Genomic DNA, 25642 nt, shown 5'->3' on the forward strand with positions numbered 1-25642 from the left:
AAATTTGATTTCAAAAAACATTTGTCGATTGAAATCGACAAAAAATGATTTTTAGGATTATTTTCGATTCAATTTATATACAAATGTATATAGGTCTCTACATTTTTAAATATTTTTCAATCAATTTAAAACCGACTTTTAAATCAGAATAATTATGATTTACAGCAACAGGAATTTGTGGTTAATTTGAATTTTTGTTTACACTAAAACAAATCCATTCGTGGTAAAGTTGTGTACAAAATTTCAAACATTTATTGTTGGAAGCTCTCTAATATATAGTAGCAAATACATACATATGTATGTATGTAGTACACTTTTATAAGTAAATATAATGATTGTAAAAGTACAACATAAGCAATTGTCTGTAGTATTTGTGTTGGATTAGGGTTATCGAAAATTCATTGAATTTCTTTTTGAAATTGTTGAATAAACACTTTAGTAACAAGCAGTTTTTGAGTGTTTGAGTGCAGCCTTCATGTGCAAGTTATTCCTGAGTATTTTGGGGGCTTCGATATATTCGTATTCATTCATATGTACATATAAATACATACATATTTATATGAAAAATAAGGTCGTTTAAAATACACCCTAAAAAGGGAATATTTTATTATTGAAATAGTTAATGTTAATAGTTAGTAAAATGCGTATTTCAAACACAAAATTTTCAATAATTTCCAAATGTTTGTTAAATTCCCAGTATTTTGACTGTTGCTGAAAAATTATTTAAGATAAAGTACAGCATTCTTAACTTTGATTAAGTTGGCAAACCATTTTGTTTTTTTTTTCTCTTTCAAGTGCAATTCAACACATAAACACTTTCCAAATGCTATGAAAAAAATCTGCGCCGCTTTATAGTCGGTGTTTAAATAATGGCATGTTTAAATATAGCGTACACATTAATATGTACACTGATCATGAAAAGTTTACATACATACGCCTTATATTCTAAAACGCAATTAATATTAAATATTATTATTTCGCCATGTTTTCAACTATAAAAATGTCAATTTTTATAGTTGTTTTTATAAATGTCATTCAAAGACAACTAAAATAAATCAATAGTTTTTTTCTTTGACTGTATGAAAAATGATTTCCACGGAATGTTGGATGATTGTGGGTGTTGTGGAATATTAATGTTTGTAATATGAGTGTAAATATGTTTGTGGGAATGTGAGTATGTAAATTTGTCTGTAATTGTGCATATTTTCACAAAAACAATTACAATTGCAGTGCTATTATTAATAAAAACACATGCACTCTTCATACTAAGTGAATGAAAGAGTGAATGAATAAATGAACGACTGAGTAAGTGAGTGAATTTATTATGATGGCTCTCCCAAAAAAAAATCTTCATTTTATAAACAAAAATTAAAGTTTAGCTTATTTAAAGATTCCAACTCAAGCTAAATAGTAAATCCTTATATAAATGGTTTATAAAAACTACAATATTTTTATTACAGATTTTCTCTCCTGTCCAATACCTGCAAATGGAGCCATCTTATTACACACACATTTAAACAAAGTGTTTGGCTGATTGTGCTTTAAATAAAAGAAAGTACTTGCTTGCAGACATGTGGGATTTTATTATTGTGAATCATTTTGACCCAGTTTTAGAGTCAAACTGCATCAGTGATGTGGAAAGGTAAGTGTGAACTTAAAATGAGCATTTTTGCTTTAAAATAATGTGAGCTTGATTGGAACTGACTCGGCGAATTGTAAATGAAGGCAACATATTGAGACACTATTTATATTTAAAAAGTGCTAACTCAAAAACAATTTCAGGAGAGCATAATGTTGAACAAATTAATAACTTACTTTCCATAATATGTTTATAATAATCTTACTAATTTATACTTTTATACAAATTACTATTTTGTTCTTTTTGTTCTAACATTTATCATGAGATCGAGTTAGCGCTTTTTGAATATGACTTGTCGATATTTAAATTTTTAATATTATATGCGGGAGAAAAAAATAATTACATTCGGAGTAAGAAGTTGGGCAGATGTTATGAGAAACAAGCATATTATTAAAATGTTTTAAATTTTTTTCATCAATCTTTATTATTTATGTTTGTTGTGACATGGTAATTGGTTATACATACGTATCTTAATTTACTCTAGATCATTTCAATGAATACGATAATATCGTTCTAGAATGACAAATTATAGGAAATATGTTCATTCAATTTTTAACACAATGATCTCATATTTTGTTTGAACTTTAAATGAATTAGCTTGCATTTACATTTTAATATATTTTTTTCAAATCTTTTTCAAAGTTATAACTTTAGAACTTTTCAAGAACTAAATACAGTTAAACATTTTTTCTCAATATTTAACATTAGCCCTGCTTTTATATTATTAAAAATATTGTTTTCAGGTTTTTATTAATTTATTTTATTTGTAATAACAACTTAAAATACAATTAATAAAATTATTTAAAGAAATTATTGGCTCCAAAATTAGCATTAATTTGTTTTAAAGAATCAAATAGATGGGGCCAGGTCTAATGTACATACAGACATTATAAAGTTTGCGTCGTCTGAAAAAACTAAGTTTGCTTGCTTGAGTTTTCTGTTTGCTTACAATAGTATTCCATTTTGTATAAATTGAAAAACATACATATAACTTTTGTTAGTTTTAAAATAAGCTTTACTCAATACATATACGAGTATATAAATGTAGTATGAATGTGTGTTTGTACTATATATCCAATATCCCCTGTGTCTTAATAAACTCTCTGCATAAAAGTAAATGTTTGGCATCAGTGTTGTTAACTTTTAAATTTAAAATAACTAAAATATTAAAAAAATCATCAATAACATTGAATATTCGATCGATAGTACAGTTTTTGATCTACGCCAATGTTAAAATGATAAATCTCCATAACGTAATAAGATAAACAGTAATAAGATAACTAGTTTCCTTTTTCTCGGTATATATTGAATCCCAAATTTTCAATCTTCACATTTAGAAATGTATCTAAAAATCACCTAAAATACTCTAAGAACTGTATTGACAACAACATTTTTTTATTATTTATTACAAGCTGGCTGGTGGCTTTTGTTGATACATAATAGTTCGAATATGTGGCGTAAAGTATGAAAATATGTGGAATTGGTATTGTCGTTGTTTTGTTGCTGGGCATTACTCATTTTTAAGACAACAAAATCATAAAAGCTCAATTATTATGGTTTTGTCAATATATGTATTCTGTTTTATGACACTCAAATCTTTTGTGGTGAATCATTCAAGTATAAAATACTATAAATTTTTTATGGAATTTTGAACAAAGGTATTTTCAATTCAATACTTTTTATAAAACACACAAACATTTTTACTGTTTACATAAGTACTTATAGTATAGTGGTATTTTGAAAACTGTGTGGTTCGATTGTTGTGTTGCCAGCATTGAACCAACAACAAACCGATACACATTGGTAGGGGTAAATTCAATTGTTATGATACTGCCGTAATGCTACGTATGCTAAGGGAGCTAGAGATTTTCACTTTGGACTTCAATATCTCATCTTGTTTAAGATGTTTACAGGTCTCACTCATAGTTTACGATTGTTATTTGTTAACTAAACATTGATTGTTGTAAACAGTTTTGTGTAAATTTGGCAAAATGTAAGGGGATGTGTGAAGGGATAAGATTACATTTCATTTTTATCAATAAATAAGTAATGGAGTGCGAATACGAGTAGACGTGAATATTTAAGAGAAATCTTTTTTCACTTTTATCAAATTTAACTGAGGTTATTCAAAGAAACTATTATGAATGGTTTTCTATTACTTATCCATATTGTTTTGTGCTTTTTACCTTATCTTTTGTTATGTAAAATATGTATGTTTATGTGGTGTTTTATTATTTGTTTGCTGGTATAAGTTAAAATTATAAAACTGACCATATTTTCATAAATTCATTACTGCAACTTTTCCTTAAAAGTGGATTTGCATTGAGTTGAAGGAAATAACGTGATATTTCTTCAAAAATCGATTTTGATTTATATTTTGTAACTTTAAATTTGCTGTAATCTTTTCGATTACGTGTTTTTCACTTTGAAACATGAATGCTTCAGTTGATTAGATTTAAATACATGTGTTAAAAAGTTAAAAGTCTTGCATGTGGAGTCGGATGGCCATACAACTATACCCAGCAAAAAAAAAAAAAATAAATAAATAAAAATGGCGAAAATGGGTCTCCTAGCGATTCTTTTGTACCTTATGGTCTACAATCCATTTAAACTTTAAACTATCACCAAAAATAATATTTTCTAAAAAAAAAACATGTTTAGTTTTGATGTAATTAAACATCACTTCCACAGAAGCTAAAAAAATGCATACTTGTGAATTGATGATAAATGTAATTCTCTTGGAAGTATGTACTTCGTGTATTATTTGCTGGGTATCAACTACAAACAATTCAATAGCAAATTTATTAAGTTTATGTAAGTGAGAGGGCATCTTTGGCATTTCAGTTGTTACTTTGGTGCAAAATAAAATGTTAAATGAATTAACTCGAAATCATTTAAATAAATCTTTATAAGTTACAGTTATGTATATTTGTAAGAGATACGTGGACTTTGTTATAAGCAATAAAACCTTTTGATTAACATACATTTCTAATCTTCGTGTTTTCTATTTCTTTACGATTATTACCATCACTTTGAATAGTAAAGAAATAAATTCCTAATTGTGTTCTCATTTTTCTTTTTTAGTTTTTATATTCACACTGGAATGGAAAAAAAAAACTTCAAATAGCTCCCTTAGGAAATGAAATTATCCCAAAAATGTTTTCATTGGTGTGTGTTTGTACTCGTATTTACTTGTACGAAATGTTTCAATTTCATGCTTTTTTTTCTTAATTTATCCAAAACTTAATATTTTTTTTTACAAATTGTTTATATTTTTGCAACAAGAATTTATATTCAATTTATTTGGTATATGTTAATTGTATGATAATATGCACGTGACCATTTATTTTATGGAATGTATATGTTAATCCTATAATAGTAAACTTTACTGTAAATTGATTATAATGAGATTACAAAATCTTTTTGTAAAACTTTTAAGAAGTGAAAAATTACATATGTACTTACATATGTATGTCGATCAACTTATTTTAAAAGGTTTATAGTAAGAGTATATCTTTCAAATCGGATGATTTTTTGAAAATTTAAAACTGTTGGTCGCAGTTTGTGTAAGGCGTAGTAAATAAAAAAACAATACAAAAGTTTGTTTCAACTGCTTCCCATCCCTTTGCTCTGAATTTTATTGTTTTGGATTTTCGTTATAAATATACACATTTCATCAAAACATAATACTTTAGCACTTTCAGTCTCTCAGCTTTGCCAAGAAGATGTTTATAAAAGCAAAAGGTAATTTATGGAATCTACTGCGTTTTACTTTACAAAGGCTGTCATTTCATGTGTTTTCTTCAAATAACCATGAAATTGTATCAAAGTTTTAAAATGTGTAATATTTGTCGTTTAACTTATAATCTATTCTTTTATATACTTTTTTTGTAAAGGAGTTAAAAAAGGAAAAAAGGGATACGTAAACTCTAATGAAATAAATAATAAATTTAATTTTTTATGGACAATTTAACATTTTCAATTTTTAATGATTACATTATGCTATTATTTTATTTCGGAATTCAATCCAATTACGGTAAAAATGAACAGACAGACGAACGCAAATAAATGTCTGTAGTTTATAAAATAAAAAATAAACATTTTATACATACAAATGTGTTGTCTATATATAAATAAATACATATGTATGTATGTATTTAAGAAGACCCTGCAGGACTAGTTCTTCTTTGACGAATGTTGTTATAAATACATTTAAATACTTTAGCTCCAACTTGCTTAATTTCTTCAAATGCTATAGGAATTCTGATAATCTGCATTACCAATGACTAGTAACAAACTAGTGAATATTGATGGCTAAGAAACTTATGTACAGACTATAGACTAGACTATAGACTAGACTATAGACTAGACTATAGACTAGACTATAGACTAGACTATAGACTAGACTATAGACTAGACTATAGACTAGACTATAGACTAGACTATAGACTAGACTATAGACTAGACTAGACTATAGACTAGACTATAGACTAGACTATAGACTAGACTAGACTAGACTATAGACTAGTCTATAGACTAGACTATAGACTAGACTATAGACTAGACTAGACTAGACTATAGACTAGACTATAGACTAGACTATAGACTAGACTATAGACTAGACTATAGACTCAGACTATAGACTATATATATAGACTATAGACTAGACTATAGACTATAATATAGACTAGACTATAGACTATATATATAGACTATAGACTAGACTATAGACTAGACTATAGACTAGACTATAGACTAGACTATAGACTAGACTATAGACTAGACTATAGACTAGACTATAGACTTAGACTATAGACTAGACTATAGACTAGACTATAGACTAGACTATAGACTAGACTATAGACTAGACTATAGACTAGACTATAGACTAGACTATAGACTAGACTATAACTAGACTATAGACTAGGACTATAGACTAGACTATAGACTAGACTATAGACTAGACTATAGACTAGACTATAGACTAGACTATAGACTAGACTATAGAAGACTATAGACTAGACTATAGACTAGACTATAGACTAGACTAGCTAGACTATAGACTAGACTATAGACTAGACTATAGACTAGACTATAGACTAGACTATAGACTAGACTATCGACTAGGACTATAGACTAGACTATAGACTGACTATAGAAGACTATAGACTCGACTATAGACTAGACTATAGTACTAGACTATAGACTAGACTATAGACTAGACTATAGACTAGACTATAGACTAGACTATGACTAGACTATAGACTAGACTATAGACTAGACTATAGACTAGACTATTAGACTAGACTTATAGGACATAGACTATAGACTCGGACTAACTACCCCGAATAGACTATAGACTAGACTATAGACTAGACTATAGAGCTAGACTATACTAGTAGACTAGACTATAGACTAGACTATAGACTAGACTAGACTAGACTAGACTAGACTATAGACTAGACTATACGACTTAGACCTATTAGACTCGCCTAGTACGGACTAGACTATAGACTAGACTAGCTATAGACTAGACTATAGACTAGACTATAGACTAGACAAAAAAGTCGGAAGTTAGCAATTGATGTTTTTATATCTGTTGGGCACATATAATTTTACAAATCTTTATTTAAGAAATGTGTATGTAGTAGAGTCACATGTTCTGAACATTGTCTTAATAGTGTACATATGTATGGATATCGTTAGCTAAAATGTAATAATACTTGAATAAAAATTAAATAAGTTTATGATTAAGAAATAAGTAACTTTATTATGAGTTTACTTTTTTCAACAATACTTATAATTTAACAAAAACTTATGTTTTTGCATTGTAACCGGCGATATACATATGTATGTACATATGTAGTGTGTATACATACATATATTTAAATAAAATTTATACATACAGATGTACATATATTGGTTTGTATATTTCTCACCGTAGAGTTAAGGTCAATCGACCGAACTTAATCATATTGCAGGTCATAAATTTAAAATCACCCCAGTTGATGTAAATAGATACAGACTTATACTTACATACATATGTAAGTACGTACATACAGTCATGTATAGGCATATGTATATATCCTGAACTATAGCATCTTACAAGTTTATTCGTATCTATGAGATAAATGCTACAAAGTATCCCTTGTTAGTATCTGCACACTCATACCTGTAGACCTTAACAAATCTGTTAAATCATGTTATGAACTTAAAAGAAATATTATAATAGTGTAAATATTTTTCAAAAAATTAGGGTTGGGAGAAATCATACACCACAAAAATATAACAACATATAAATATTTAAGTATTTTTATTCATAAAAATAATGTATTTAGAGATTGACATAAAGACTAAAAAATCTTAATATTAACATTTGTTCAACTTTTAGAATTAAACACATTTAACTTTAATTTGAGTAATTGAGTGCTTTTCATACCAATTTTTTCGATTCCTGATTAAGAACATTGCTAAAAAAAATTGTATTTAGAGGTATTCAAAAGGTTATTAGATTCTCTACAAGTATGTATATGTATTAATTATTTATTGAATAATAATGATGTCATGTACTATAAATATTAAAATGACTGCATGATTTCAACAGTGTAATACTTCACTTATTAAACTTTCATTATAAATTACATAGATGAAATTTGTAAAACATACACATACACCGATGTGGACATAAAACTGAATTAAGTATTTAATTGCCTAAAAGTTGAATACATATAGTTAATTAAGATTTTCATTTATATAAATATTTAATATAAATTGCATTCTACCGGTATCAGATAGATGTAATTGTTAGATAAGTTTAAATAATGAGGCTTCATACGTATGTATGTATTTACATTACATACATGTTGTAACATCTTAAAATGCTTGTTTGGTTCAGTCAAAAATATTTTTAGAAAATTATCTTACATTATTCATAAACAGTGTTTCTATATTGACCATGTGAAATAAATTTAATTGGTTTCAAGCATCTAAACTATATAGAATATTCGAATTTTGATCATGTATACGTATGAATTCATTAGGGTAGTTTCCTTTGTATAGCATTTGAAAAGTAAATCGGATTATTCTGACACAACATAATGGAATAATTAAATTATTATTCCCATAAAATAAAGAGTTAACACCACATAGTTGGTCCAAGTAAAGGAAAATGTAAAAATTTTGATAAATAAATTCAGAAAATCGATTAGCGGAAAGTGATTTTCATTTGTGAGAATTTTCATACTGATAAATGTATCCAATTTTTTTTAAGTGTATTAATAACGTATGTTTCTGTGATTGTAGAAGAATTTTATATAAACGGAAATTACTTTGCATCATTGGTTATGTACCTTGATGTATTTTTAATGATTCCTTAATTAAACTAGTTATATTTTGAGCAAATTTATACAAAGTTATAGAGTGTTTCATTATTAAGCCCGTATTTATTTCATTTACTTATTTATTTGTTTGTTTATGTGCACTTTAGTATAATCCATGTATAAATGTATGTCAAAAATAGATTATTATGAACATTTTTACAAAGGTGTTGATTTAATAAATAAAAACGTAGCAGAATGACAAGAAAAAAAATCATATTTTGGAATGAAAAAACATACTCATGGTAGAGTATTTAATGTAATCACACCTACACACATAAACAAGGACCTGATAGAGTAAATGACATGCAAATTAAAACTGTGAAGTTACAATTGTGTCGAAATGAATAGGTGTTGTTGTACATACATATCTAACATTTACGTTATTAGATTCGTTGCTTTTATAGTACAGCTATAATTGGTGTCACAAAGATATATCGAGCTATTTCTTATTCTTATTACATATATTTATTTTTATCCAATTTGCCATTTATTTATATATTTTGTTTTTTATTTTAAATTAAGACTTGTATTTGATTGAACACAACTGTAAATTTAACATAATCTCATAAAGGAATCACATAAACATTAGGACCATGCAAAGAAAATACTTCAAAGTATACAATTTCAAGTTTTTATATAAATATACATTTTTTATATGAGTCGGGCATACATATGTACTTTATAGTTTCGTCGGTAGTTCTAAAGGTGTGTCAAATTTCATAAATTACAGGATATACATACTAGATGTATTATTAGATGTATATACTAGTATACTAGATGATTTATGAAAATATGTATTTAAGAAAATAAATTTAAGGAAATCTTAAAATTATATAAATTAAATTATTTTAATTATTTTTTTTTTTTTTGGGGATGGGTCTAATAAATATTACAGTGACATTGTACTTGTATTTATGAACATATGTATGTATGTGTGTGATTTTTATTTTAGTTTAATTTTTTGTATGAATAATTTCATATTATAAAGTAACAATATTAAACACACAAATAAATGTATAAACATATAAATATATGTATGTATGTATGAAAATACATACATATGTATGTACAAAAATATATATAGATACAAGTGTGTCTTGTGTCTTAAACTTTCATACATTCATTATCATTCACCTAGCAAACATGCCGTTTTGCTTTTAAATTCAATCAAAGTCATTTTCAAATATTTGAGAATACATTTTTTTAATGAAAATTTTATTTTTTTTTTAAATTTAATTAAAAAGCATTTAATAAATAATTATAATTGTTTTAAAACAATTTAAATGTGTTTGTTGGGTGTATATTAGTAAATGTTAATTTTGATTTTACACTTCACCATAGCACTACAAGTACAAGAACAAAGTCATAGTACTTTCGTTTGTAATTTTTACAATTTTCGTTTGCAAACAAATATATTTGTAAAAAATCTCTTAAAGCTTTAAAAATTAACATTCGATATAGTTTATTATAAAACTATTACTTGTTTAAAATATTAAACTTATAAATATAAATAGAAAGTTCAATAAATCATTTGCCATTTAAACTGCAGTTATTTTAAACAATTTGATTTGCAGCAAGAATACTGAAATTGTGAACATATGCTAAATCTTAATTCATAATTGCATTTTTCCTTTAATATATTTGATCTGCTTTTATTTTCAAGTTGCAAATTAATCCAAATTATATAAGAAAATGGTATAGAACAATTTATTTGTGTAGATGATTAAAAGCAAATTAAAAACCCTAGAGGATATACATACATACATACAGATAAGTTATATTAAAGTATGTATGCATTTGTGTAATTTCTTTCCTTTTGTTCTTAGAAGATAATAAGATCAAATTAAACAATTTCAATTATAATATTTAATTAAAATAATGCATTTATTGTGTAAATTTTGTTGCGATCTATTTTTAGTGATAACATATTTAAAAAAAAAGAAAAAGTTTCGCTCTAACCTTTACTTTTAATTCTGAGCTTTTAAAACAATCAGCGACAATCTGTATCCGGTTTAAAAATATCATTAAAATATTACATACACAAAGCATTTGCAACATTTTCATGTTAATTTCCTAAATATAGTAAAAAACTCCTTTTATAACCCAATTTAAATTTGCAGTCAGTTGCAATTAAGAGAATTTATTCTACGAACAAATATAAAAACCACAATATAACCAAAAGTTTCAAGTATTAAAAAAATACTGTTTCCATTAAATAAAATCTAAATGAAATATTGCAAAAAAAATCATACATACGTACCTATGTTAGTCAGTCGGTTATTATGATAATGATACAAGTCATACTTTATTAATTGTGAAATAATTAAAGCTATAACCTTTATAACGATTTAGTTAATAAAGTAACATGTTTTTAGATCAAATCACGTTTTAGTTAAAAAAATAACATGTTAAATCTTATTTACTTTTTGTAAAAGAAATGAAAATCTAAAAACGAGAAAGTTTTTAAATTTCTTGTGATAAACTACTTTTAAAATAACTTCCTAATATAAATATATATGTATATATAAGTGTGTGTTTTTGTATATGAATAGAAACACCCTTACATGCACACAATCATATTGTTTGTTTATGATAAAATGGGAAAAAAGTAATAGAAAACAAACATAAAAACCACCAAAACTGTTTTGATCTAAAGTAAAATTTTCGTAATTTTTACTAAAAGATGTTTTGTTCTACTTTTGTAAAGAATCTAAGAGAAACCATTTTTCATAAAGGCACCACTTCCATTCAACCCCATAACAAATTATTATTATTTTTTTTGCGTTTTCCTTGTTTTTTTCTTTTTTTTTTTTGTTGTTGTTGTTCTTATGATTGTATGACTGACTGACTAAGTGAATGGTTTCAGAAAATGTATAGATGATATTAACTGCAATAGAAACTAATAACAACCAAAAAAGGCCGCGAATCATTTAAGTAGAATAAAAAAATATTTAAATATGTTAAGTCGGTATTTTTAAATATGTATCAAATAAAATTATATCCGCGAAATATTTATACACATTTATAGAAAGTAACGGGGGCGTATGATTATTACCTATTAATTGTTAAATATGTATTAAGTATACGCAAGTATAATAGTATAGAATTAACAAACACTATACTTTTTTGACAGTGTACGAAAAAAAAAAATTTTACACATAATTAACTCAATTATTACATGGATTATGTGAAAAGGAAAAAAAGGTCAAATAAAATGTCTGCTAAATAAAAACATGGTTGTAAACACAAAGTACACAATTTGACTAAATGTCGTCGTGCGACAAAAAAAAAAAAAAAAAAAAACACATGATTAATAAGCCCAACAGGATTATGGTCTAAAATATGGCATTCAAAACAATTTCATTGTTACAACATTCTAACATACATTCAACATGTATGATTATGTTGAAAAAATACAACATACAAATGAATATTTTTATGAAATAAAAAAGTACATATGTATGTATGTACATTTTTATGAATGTTTATGAGAAAGTGTTTTATTTGCCCAGTTTAAATAAATGTGAATCCAAATTATAAAACTCTAGCGCTAATATTTTATCCATCTAGGATAACTTTGTCCCATCTGCTACTAGAAAAGTTTTATTTTTTATAGCATTTTTCAAGATTTTATTAAATAAGTTCTAAAATGTATATGTATGTGTGTATGTAAATATTATTAAGGATATAGAAAATAACGCAACAAATTTTCAGAGAATGTATTAGTTCTTGATTGTATAACGTCGATAATTAATATAGTTTTTAAATATTATTTGAGAATAATTTCTGAAATGTTAGAGCTTTTTGCGTTTTAGTCAACGATATACTTGCGTACAATTGTATATATTTACATTATATAAGTAATATATTTACATTATATAAGTAATAAATATGCACCATTACTAAATATTAAAGGATTTTCTTAACCAAAAATACTGTTGAATTAATCCTAAATAAATAAATATGTATTTAATAATAATAAAAATAAACAAGTATTGTGTATATTTTCGCATACTGGCAATAATCTTAACTTACACACGTCACTAATTTTTTTTAAAAGTGTCCTAATACAAAATTTTTTTTTTAATAAACTCCAATATTTATACAAACGTAGCATACAAATCTTCCCTCGTAAAAGGAAAAATAATAGAGACTTTCGAAAATTGTTTAAACTTTATGTAAAGTACTTAAGTACTCTTAATATTTTGAAGTATTCTGATCCAAAATTAAAAAAAAACGCATTTTAAGTTAGAACACTCTTGATACAAATGAGTTTTATGTACTAGCAAAGGAAATAAAATTTATTGCTTGTGATTTATACATCTTAAATCTGTTTACGATTTTATATATGTATGTGTACCTACGCTGATACATACATATGTATATATATTTTGAAAAATAATTTGTTTACAGGTTGATGATGTTTTCATTTTAATATTTATTTTTATACCCTACAGGGTATTATGCGTTTGTGTTGATGTTTGTAACACTCAAAAATATTGGCCATACACCCACCTTAAAGTATACCAATCGTCTCAGAATAGCTTTCTGAGTAAATTTAGCTATGTTCGTCCGTCTTGTGCGCAAAATACAGGTCGTAATTTTCAAGCTAATTTGATGAAATTTGGCACATGCTCTTCTAAGGTCAAAGCCTATTGAAAATAGTTAAAATCGGTCGATTATTTTGCCTAGTCCGCCTAGGGCTCATAAACGTTTTTGTATCTCTACTAAAATCGGCAAGGCTTAATTTTATATAAATATAAATGATACTGCCGATTTCCGTAATGATCGGCCCTCATTTGACCCTAGACCCCATACAATGTCCTCACCAGAAAATGACTTGAAGGTCAAAATTCATTTATAAACACTAATATCACGATGAAATTCTGGGTTTTCTGGTCTTGGTCAAGGTTTTTTTAAACTAGATCTTAAAGATGAGCATGTAACAGATTCTACAGTGGATCCATTGGAAACACTGGAGACCATGGTGCTCATAGAGGCCACACTGTCCGATCCATTGCGTCTGCCAGTATGTGGTTTGCCTGAGGCACCGGTCACAGAAATGCCTTTATAAGAAAAAAGGTAAAATATTATAAAATTATTTTTCTCGGAAAATTTCATTCTTTCTTACCATTTTTTGTTCTTAGTTCTTTAAAGCCTGGATTATTTATCGTTGTGGCTGATGATGGTGAGGCAGCATCTATCATCATGGTGGGATCACCACTAGGCTTTTTCAACATAGTATAAAGTTATTGAGTTAAATAGAGGTATACTTAAGATAATAGCAAAAATCTGAAATAAAGATACAAATAAACCAAATTTTTTAGTCTTTTATTCAGTTCAAGAAATGAAACAGTTCCACTTCAGTTTTAGATCAATTCTCTTAAGTTGTAGTTTAGTTTTAATTCTGTTATGGTTCTGTACTTGCCTTGGCTAGCAAATAATTTTCTATAGACATGAACCCTTGAATGTAGAGGAAATTTCAGAAAATTAGTTCAGGAATATCGTTTTATTTTTTATTCGGAAATCTCCAAGTTTGAAGCAAAAATAAAAAAATTCTGAAATTTTTATGTAGGGCCCATACTACAACAAAACTTCAAATTGATTTTTTTGTTTGCTTTAATCTCGAAAACTTCTGGCCGAATCTGGCTGGAAACTCACCTTACTGGTAAATTTAGACGCTGAATCCGAAAATGGACTCAGAATGGACCTAGGTCCCTTGTTTCATTAAAATTCCCGAAATTTATTACTTTGAACAATTTGTGCTGTTATTTCCGGATCTTGAGGCCGAGGGCAACATAAATTAGTTATTTAATACTAAAATCTATGCTGAATCCGAAAATAGTTTAAGAATTGAGCTAGGTCCAATATCTCATAAAAATTTCAGCTCAAAAATTTTGAACCAAATATCTCTCGAAATTTAATTTCATATCAAGATTTTTCTAATTTGGACTCAGCATGGCTGGAAACTCACCTTTCTGGTAAATTCGCATGCTGAATCCGAAAATGGACTCAGAATGGACCTAGGTCCATTGTTTCAACAAAATTCCCAAAATTTTTCTACTTTGAACAATTTGTGCTGTTATTTCGGGATCTTGTGGCCGAGGGCATCGGAAATTTGTCATTTAAGACTAAAATCTATGCTGAATCCGAAAATGGTTTCAGAATTGAGCTAGGTCCAATATTTCATAAAAATTTCAGCTCAAAAATTTTGAACCAAATATCCCTCGAAATTTAATTTCAGATCAATATTTTTTTAATTTGTGAGGTTCTTGTCTTTGCTAGCAAATTTCTCAATAGTCGAGACATAAACCCGCAAATGTACAGGAAATTTTGGAAAATTTTGGGATGACATACATTTTTGTGTAGAATCGGTCTGAAATTTAGTTCGAAAAGATTTTGTGAAATATTGGTCTCAGGTCCAATATGAGTTCATTTTCGGGTACAGCTTAAGTCCTAATCTTGAATGTTAAATTTTTACAGCTCTAGGCCTCAAGACCCCGATAAAATACCACAAATTGCTTAAAATAAAAAAAAATTCGGGAATTTTGATGAAATATTGCTCCCAGGTCCATTCTGAGTCTATTTTTGGATTCAGCATGGAATATTACCAGAAAGGTGAGTTTGCACCCAGATTCGGCCTGTATTTCCCGAATTTGAAGCAAAAATAAAAAAAATCTGAAATTTTGATGAATGTTGGACCTAGGACCCATATTACAACAAAATTTCAAATTTATTTTTTTGTTTGTTTTAATCTCGAAAAGTACTGGCCGAATCTGGCTGGAAACTCACCTTTCTGGTAAATTCGCATGCTGAATCCGAAAATGGACTCAGAATGGACCTAGGTCCATTGTTTCATCAAAATTCCCGAAATTTTTCTACTTTGAACAATTTGTGCTGTTATTTCGGGATCTTGTGGCCGAGTGCATCGGAAATTTGTCATTTAAGACTAAAATCTATGCTGAATCCGAAAATGGTTTCAGAATTGAGCTAGGTCCAATATTTGATACAAATTTCAGCTCAAAAATTTTGAACCAAATATCCCTCGAAATTTTATTTCATATCAATATTATTCTAATTTGTGAGGTTCTTGTATTTGCTAGCAAATTTCTCAATAGTCGAGACAAAAACCCACAAATGTACAGTAAATTTTGGAAAATTTTGGGATGACATAAATTTTTGTAGTAGAATCGGTCTGAAATTTTGTTCGAAAATTTTTTGTGAAATATTGGTCTCAGGTCCAATATGAGTTCATTTTCGGATTCAGCTTAAGTTCTAATCTTGAATGTTAAATTTTTACAGCTCTAGGCCTCAAGACCCCGATAAAATACCACAAATTGCTTAAAATAAAAAATTTTCGGGAATTTTGATGAAATATTGCTCCCAGGTCCATTCTGAGTCCATTTTTGGATTCAGCATGGGATATTACCAGAAAGGTGAGTTTGCAGCCAGATTCGGCCAGTATTTCCCGAGTTTGAAGCAAAAATAAAAAAAATCTGAAATTTTGATGAATGTTGGACCTAGGACCCATACTACAACAAAATTTCAAATTTATTTTTTTGTTTGCTTTAATCTCGAAAAGTACTGGCCGAATCTGGCTGGAAACTCGCCTTTCTGGTAAATTCGCATGCTGAATCCGAAAATGGACTCAGAATGGACCTAGGTCCATTGTTTCATCAAAATTCCCGAAAATTTTCTACTTTGAACAATTTGTGCTGTTATTTTGGGATCTTGTGGCCGAGGGCATCGGATATTTGTCATTTAAGACTAAAATCTATGCTGAATCCGAAAATGGTTTCAGAATTGAGCTAGGTCCAATATTTGATACAAATTTCAGCTCAAAAATTTTGAACAAAATATCCCTCGAAATTTTATTTCATATCAATATTTTTCTAATTTGTGAGGTTCTTCTCTTTGCTAGCAAATTTCTCAATAGTCGAGACAAAAACCCACAAATGTACAGTAAATTTTGGAAAATTTTGGGATGACATAAATTTTTGTAGTAGAATCGGTCTGAAATTTTGTTCAAAAATTTTTTGTGAAATATTGGTCTCAGGTCCAATATGAGTTCATTTTCGGATTCAGCTTAAGTTCTAATCTTGAATGTTAAATTTTTACAGCTCTGGGCCTCAAGACCCCGATAAAATACCAGAAATTGCTTAAAATAAAAAATTTTCGGGAATTTTGATGAAATATTGCTCCCAGGTCCATTCTGAGTCGATTTTTGGATTCAGCATGGGATATTACCAGAAAGGTGAGTTTGCAGCCAGATTCGGCCAGTATTTCCCGAGTTTGAAGCAAAAATAAAAAAAAATCTGAAATTTTGATGAATGTTGGACCTAGGACCCATACTACAACAAAATTTCAAATTTATTTTTTTGTTTGCTTTAATCTCGAAAAGTACTGGCCGAATCTGGCTGGAAACCCACCTTTCTGGTAAATTCGCATGCTGAATCCGAAAATGGACTCAGAATGGACCTAGGTCCATTGTTTCATCAAAATTCCCGAAATTTTTCTACTTTGAACAATTTGTGCTGTTATTTCGGGATCTTGTGGCCGAGGGCATCGGAAATTTGTCATTTAAGACTAAAATCTATGCTGAATCCGAAAATGGTTTCAGAATTGAGCTAGGTCCAATATTTCATAAAAATTTCAGCTCAAAAATTTTGAACCAAATATCCCTCGAAATTTAATTTCATATCAATATTTTTTTAATTTGTGAGGTTCTTGTCTTTGCTAGCAAATTTGGAATTTTGGAAAATTTTGGGATGACATAAATTTTTGTGTAGAATTGGTCTGAAATTTAGTTCGAAAAGATTTTGTGAAATATTGGTCTCAGGTCCAATATGAGTTCATTTTCGGGTTCAGCTTAAGTTCTAATCTTGAATGTTAAATTTTTACAGCTTTAGGCCTCAAGACCCCGATAAAATTCCACAAATTGCTTAAAATACAAATATTTTCGGGAATTTTGATGAAATATTGCTCCCAGGTCCATTCTGAGTCCATTTTTGGATTCAGCATGGGATATTACTAGAAAGGTGAGTTTGCAGCCAGATTCGGCCAGTATTTCCCGAGTTTGAAGCAAAAATAAAAAAAATCTGAAATTTTGATGAATGTTGGACCTAGGACCCAGACTACAACAAAATTTCAAATTTATTTTTTTGTTTGTTTTAATCTCGAAAAGTACTGGCCGAATCTGGCTGGAAACTCACCTTTCTGGTAAATTCGCATGCTGAATCCGAAAATGGACTCAGAATGGACCTAGGTCCATTGTTTCATCAAAATTCCCGAAATTTTTCTACTTTGAACAATTTGTGCTGTTATTTCGGGATCTTGTGGCCGAGGGCATCGGAAATTTGTCATTTAAGACTAAAATCTATGCTGAATCCGAAAATGGTTTCAGAATTGAGCTAGGTCCAATATTTCATAAAAATTTCAGCTCAAAAATTTTGAACCAAATATCCCTCGAAATTTTATTTCATATCAATATTTTTCTAATTTGTGAGGTTCTTGTCTTTGCTTTTATTTCATATCAATATTATTCTAATTTGTGAGGTTCTTGTCTTTGCTAGCAAATTTCTCAATAGTCGAGACAAAAACCCACAAATGTACAGTAAATTTTGGAAAATTTTGGGATGACATAAATTTTTGTAGTAGAATCGGTCTGAAATTTTGTTCGAAAATTTTTTGTGAAATATTGGTCTCAGGTCCAATATGAGTTCATTTTCGGATTCAGCTTAAGTTCTAATCTTGAATGTTAAATTTTTACAGCTCTGGGCCTCAAGACCCCGATAAAATACCAGAAATTGCTTCAAATAAAAAATTTTCGGGAATTTTGATGAAATATTGCTCCCAGGTCCATTCTGAGTCGATTTTTGGATTCAGCATGGGATATTAACAGAAAGGTGAGTTTGCAGCCAGATTCGGCCAGTATTTCCCGAGTTTGAAGCAAAAATAAAAAAAAATCTGAAATTTTGATGAATGTTGGACCTAGGACCCATACTACAACAAAATTTCAAATTTATTTTTTTGTTTGCTTTAATCTCGAAAAGTACTGGCCGAATCTGGCTGGAAACTCACCTTTCTGGTAAATTCGCATGCTGAATCCGAAAATGGACTCAGAATGGACCTAGGTCCATTGTTTCATCAAAATTCCCGAAATTTTTCTACTTTGAACAATTTGTGCTGTTATTTCGGGATCTTGTGGCCGAGGGCATCGGAAATTTGTCATTTAAGACTAAAATCTATGCTGAATCCGAAAATGGTTTCAGAATTGAGCTAGGTCCAATATTTGATACAAATTTCAGCTCAAAAATTTTGAACCAAATATCCCTCGAAATTTTATTTCATATCAATATTTTTCCAATTTGTGAGGTTCTTGGAAAATTTTGGAAAATTTTGGGATGACATAAATTTTTGTAGTAGAATCGGTCTGAAATTTTGTTCGAAAATTTTTTGTGAAATATTGGCCTCAGGTCCAATATGAGTTCATTTTCAGATTCAGCTTAAGTTCTAATCTTGAATGTTAAATTTTTACAGCTCTAGGCCTCAAGACCCCGATAAAATACCACAAATTGCTTAAAATAAAAAATTTTCGGGAATTTTGATGAAATATTGCTCCCAGGTCCATTCTGAGTCCATTTTTGGATTCAGCATGGGATATTACCAGAAAGGTGAGTTTGCAGCCAGATTCGGCCAGTATTTCCCGAGTTTGAAGCAAAAATAAAAAAAAATCTGAAATTTTGATGAATGTTGGACCTAGGACCCATACTACAACAAAATTTCAAATTTATTTTTTTGTTTGCTTTAATCTCGAAAAGTACTGGCCGAATCTGGCTGGAAACTCACCTTTCTGGTAAATTCGCATGCTGAATCCGAAAATGGACTCAGAATGGACCTAGGTCCATTGTTTCATCAAAATTCCCGAAATTTTTCTACTTTGAACAATTTGTGCTGTTATTTCGGGATCTTGTGGCCGAGGGCATCGGAAATTTGTCATTTAAGACTAAAATCTATGCTGAATCCGAAAATGGTTTCAGAATTGAGCTAGGTCCAATATTTGATACAAATTTCAGCTCAAAAATTTTGAACCAAATATCCCTCGAAATTTTATTTCATATCAATATTTTTCCAATTTGTGAGGTTCTTGGAAAATTTTGGAAAATTTTGGGATGACATAAATTTTTGTAGTAGAATCGGTCTGAAATTTTGTTCGAAAATTTTTTGTGAAATATTGGCCTCAGGTCCAATATGAGTTCATTTTCAGATTCAGCTTAAGTTCTAATCTTGAATGTTAAATTTTTACAGCTCTAGGCCTCAAGACCCCGATAAAATACCACAAATTGCTTAAAATAAAAAATTTTCGGGAATTTTGATGAAATATTGCTCCCAGGTCCATTCTGAGTCCATTTTTGGATTCAGCATGGGATATTACCAGAAAGGTGAGTTTGCAGCCAGATTCGGCCAGTATTTCCCGAGTTTGAAGCAAAAATAAAAAAAAATCTGAAATTTTGATGAATGTTGGACCTAGGACCCATACTACAACAAAATTTCAAATTTATTTTTTTGTTTGCTTTAATCTCGAAAAGTACTGGCCGAATCTGGCTGGAAACTCACCTTTCTGGTAAATTCGCATGCTGAATCCGAAAATGGACTCAGAATGGACCTAGGTCCATTGTTTCATCAAAATTCCCGAAATTTTTCTACTTTGAACAATTTGTGCTGTTATTTCGGGATCTTGTGGCCGAGGGCATCGGAAATTTGTCATTTAAGACTAAAATCTATGCTGAATCCGAAAATGGTTTCAGAATTGAGCTAGGTCCAATATTTCATAAAAATTTCAGCTCAAAAATTTTGAACCAAATATCCCTCGAAATTTAATTTCATATCAATATTTTTTTAATTTGTGAGGTTCTTGTCTTTGCTAGCAAATTTTTCAATAGTCGAGACATAAACCCGCAAATGTACAGGAAATTTTGGAAAATTTTGGGATGACATAAATTTTTGTGTAGAATTGGTCTGAAATTTAGTTCGAAAAGATTTTGTGAAATATTGGTCTCAGGTCCAATATGAGTTCATTTTCGGGTTCAGCTTCAGTTCTAATCTTGAATGTTAAATTTTTACAGCTCTAGGCCTCAAGACCCCGATAAAATACCACAAATTGCTTAAAATAAAAAATTTTCGGGAATTTTGATGAAATATTGCTCCCAGGTCCATTCTGAGTCCATTTTTGGATTCAGCATGGGATATTACTAGAAAGGTGAGTTTGCAGCCAGATTCGGCCAGTATTTCCCGAGTTTGAAGCAAAAATAAAAAATAAATCTGAAATTTTGATGAATGTTGGACCTAGGACCCAGACTACAACAAAATTTCAAATTTATTTTTTTGTTTGCTTTAATCTCGAAAAGTACTGGCCGAATCTGGCTGGAAACTTACCTTTCTGGTAAATTCGCATGCTGAATCCGAAAATGGACTCAGAATGGACCTAGATCCATTGTTTCATCAAAATTCCCGAAAATTTTCTACTTTGAACAATTTGTGCTGTTATTTCGGTATCTTGTGGCCGTGGTCATCGGAAATTTGTCATTTAAGACTAAAATCTATGCTGAATCCGAAAATGGTTTCAGAATTGAGCTAGGTCCAATATTTGATACAAATTTCAGCTCAAAAATTTTGAACCAAATATCCCTCGAAATTTAATTTCATATCAATATTTTTTAATTTGTGAGGTTCTTGTCTTTGCTAGCAAATTTTTCAATAGTCGAGACAAAAATTACCTCAGAATGGACCTGGAACCAATATTTCATAAAATTTCCCGAAAAATTTTTTATTTTTAGCAATTCGTGGTATTATATCGGGGTCCTGAGTCCTAGAGCTGCAAAAATTTAACATTTAAGATTAGTACTTAAGTTAATTCGAAAATGAACTCATATTGGACCTGAGACCAATATTTCATCAAAATTTCCGAACGAAATTTCAGACCGATTTTACCTTTCAACTTACCTCTGAATTTTTGGATTTTCCAAGAATAAAACTCTTTTCATTCTGATATTTAATAAAATTGTTCAATAATTTTTCTTTATTTATTATTTAAACTTAATGCTAATACAATTGTAATTAATATTAACAGTAATATTTAGTTATTGTTATTTAAATATTATAATTAATAAAATGATTTTGTAGATTTAATGAAATAAATAAATAGATAAATAAATAAATAAATAAATAAATAAATAAATAAATAAATAAATAAATAACATTATATTTAATTAATTTAAATAAAATCCTAGTAAATAACAAAAAATTACATAAAAATTCTTATCTTATATATAAATTCCTTACTGGATCCAGTTGAAAATGGTTGAAATAGGTCCATTATTTCACCTAGCCCCCACCCTATATGGCTTTTTAGCTCATAATTATTTTAAATATACTTGTATCTAGCCAAAAAGTGCCTCAACTTTGTTCTATACAAGCCTTGATGACCTTACTGAAAAATATTTCACGTGAAATTTTGAACAGAGTACCTACCTAGCTTTAGCTCTCATACAAATCCATCTATCAAGTTTTAAGGCTTCTTTCAGTAAATTTGTTTTTCGTCAATAAATTTATTAAATATGTTGGAACCAAGATAAAATTCAACATAAATACTATTGAAAATAAACAACATTTAATATTTTTATTTGGTGTAGGGTATCATTTGGTCGGCCACGCCCGACTGCAGTTTCTTACTTATTTATTTATTATTTTATTTTGATTTTGTTTATGTTTTCACAACAAACTAATCCCAGTATTTTCTCTCTGGCATCCTTTTAGTGGTCTTATTAAAAGCTAATGAATAACAACAAAATACTGCGTAAGAGCACAAAAAAGAGAGAATAGGAGCAAAAGCTTTCGAAACTAACTGTAGTAAAAATCTCCTGTTAACGTCAGCATCACCATCATTATTACGAACAAAGGTACGCAGAGTATGTGCTTTTATATTTAATATGTGTTTGTGTGTATTTGTGTGTATGAAAGTATGTACGTGTAAACAAATACTTGTTTTACTTCCCAAAATACTTCAGTTGCTCTCAAATATTAAAAGTGCAAAGATGTAGCTGTTGGAACAGGACGTGTCTAAATAATTTCTAATCATATTTAAGTTTTCCATTGCACCAAGAATACCTGCTCGAAAACAATAAAAATGAAACAAATTATTGAAAATATAAAAAACGAAAGGCTAAATTAATTAACAACAAAAAAATGTATTGAAAATTATTTATATTTAATAAGAGGAAGATTTCACATTCATAAGTGAAATAAGTAAATAATTAATATACACACATACAGACACATTATGGTATGTACGTAATTGGTGTTAGAACAACATAGAGATATTTTAAGTGGAATGAAGTGATTTTAATAATGAAAAATGTAGTGAAATGCTATCTATTTGCGTATACACTACAAAATGAACTATGAGAAAAGGGAAAAGCGTAAAAAGTGAAAATGTATACAAGTACCTATACATGTACATATGTATATTTCGGAGAATGTATGTGTGTATGTACAAATAAATATGTCGAAAATGAATAAAAATTGTGCTTATAAATTTGACAACAATTCATAGATAAAAGCAAAACAAGTAAAAATATTAATGAAACGACAACAACAACCTCAAGTTCCTTGAATTTGAAAAGTGAGAAAAATAATAAAAACAACTAGAACAATAGTCTACATAAAATAACCAACCAAAAACATTTCTTCTAAATTTTAAATTACATTTACCCAACAACGTAATGAGACAACGTATTTTTCATTATTTTTTTTTCCATACAATTCAGAGTTTTTATCCATACTTATACTATTGATATTTACGTGTAAAAACGATCAAAGTTTTATTTTATTTAGGTCACTATTTGCAATTTATTGTTTATATATTAAACTCTGAATTTTAGGTAATGCATAGAGTTCTATGTCTTTCGTATCGAAGTTATTGAAAGCATTTCAACATTAATAAGCTATATATTGACAAATATAAGTACTAGTTCTAAACTTATCGGATCTACGTCTTTCACATGAAACATAAACTATATTTTCATACTCTTTAGCAGAGTTATTTAATTTTAGTTCCATTCTTTAAATGGCAAATATGTAAAACATTATAATTACTGTAAATCTTTTAGAGATTCAAATTTATAAAATCTTAAAATTTAGCACAGGTTTGATAGCATAGGTTTACTTCTTTCAATAACTAAATTGAGAAATGTAAAATATACATAAATTTTAATTGTTAACGAATTTTGAGGAAGACATGACGTGTATTAATAAAAACCAAGATACCAGTTCAAAAAATAAGGTGCAAAATAAAAAACTTAAAATATGTATGTACATATGTATATATAAAGGATTGTCTGTCGCCTCCAATATATTTATAAACTAATAACATATTTTTATTTACGTTTGTATATACATACATATGTACAAATAAAGATATTTACATACACATATGCACATCTATGTATGTATATACGTGCCTGCACATGTATGTATCTGCACACATACATTCATAAATATGTACATACATAAATACATATACATACATATGTTCATATAACGTACTTATACTTCTACGTTGCACATAATAAAAAGGTGAATGATATTTAAACAACTTATTAAATGAAACATGTACATGCTGGGTATCTCTCGAACCAAGAACTTTATGAAACTATGCTAAACCACAGAATAATAAGACTATAAACGTACATAAGGCAAAATTTATTCGAATAATCGTCTAAATAAAACACTATGGATGTCATTTTGAAAGCAAATCAAATGGATACACCTGAAGAACAACGTTCTCCCAAAGGTTTAGGTAAGTTATATAGTTTACGAATAGTTTTAGTTTTATTTATTATTAATTTTTTCCTTTACTTTTATCTTCATCCTTAAAGTTTATTAGTTTAGAAAAGTTTTGCACTTGTTTTTTTTTGTTCAACCTTCTGCTTTCTGTCTTGGTTTCTTTTCGATGGATGGAGTTTAAACAGATTTGTTAGTTTGTTTATTACCTTAAGGCTTTAGGCCAGGGCTGATGTCTTTAGATTTTATCTAAAACTATTCAAAAAAACACATACATATGTACATATTTTATATTTTAATCTGTATTACGGTTTCACAATGTAAAGATATATTTACATATTTATATACATAAGTACGTACATATGTTTGTGTGTGTCCTTATACAAACATACATACATATGTATGTACTTGAGAGGCATTTTGTCATTTGGCATTTTGTAACTAATACAACTTAACGAGTTTAAACAAACACTAAAATGCAGTTAAGTTAATACCTAATAATCTTCCTTCATTTTCTTCGCTTTTGTTTTGATGTGATGTTATGCTCCTTTTATATTCGTTATGCTTTGAGCTTTAAACATCAACATTCATTTACTTGTAAATAATAAAGTGGATAAAAAATCCAGAATCAGCAAGCAACTAATTCTTTGATTTTCTTATGAACTTAAGCGAATCTATACAGAGGGCTGAATTCAGCAAAAAATTAGCAATTTTTCTATTGTTGTATATACATATGTATGTACATTAGGGTGATAACTTTTATACAATTTTTGAATAGTATACT

The 25642-nt window shown here is 28.5% G+C and overlaps 1 protein-coding gene across 9 annotated transcripts in view; it reads left to right on the top strand.

Annotated features, from left to right (window-relative positions):
• Positions 1-1464: 1464 nt before the first annotated feature.
• The window catches only part of LOC119600087 (protein held out wings), a 31705-nt gene continuing 7527 nt past the window's right edge, over positions 1465-25642 (top strand). Inside the window, exons 1-3 of one of the 9 annotated variants that reach the window (XM_037950138.1) lie at positions 1465-1642; positions 22834-22976; positions 24652-24874. In XM_037950138.1, coding sequence (XP_037806066.1) covers positions 24808-24874 — 67 coding nt within the window. In that variant the 5' untranslated portion in view covers positions 1465-1642; positions 22834-22976; positions 24652-24807. Of the gene's footprint in view, positions 1643-22833; positions 22977-23091; positions 23563-23669; positions 23699-24267; positions 24359-24651; positions 24875-25642 lie in introns of those variants that run through there. The other 8 variants (XM_037950134.1, XM_037950132.1, XM_037950137.1 and 5 more) reach the window with 8 other exon arrangements.

Source organism: Lucilia sericata, unplaced genomic scaffold (genome assembly GCF_015586225.1).
Source record: "Lucilia sericata isolate MDLA Ls3-8-SP2 unplaced genomic scaffold, ASM1558622v1 Contig000104F_arrow, whole genome shotgun sequence".
In the NCBI taxonomy this organism is placed as follows: domain Eukaryota; kingdom Metazoa; phylum Arthropoda; class Insecta; order Diptera; family Calliphoridae; genus Lucilia; species Lucilia sericata.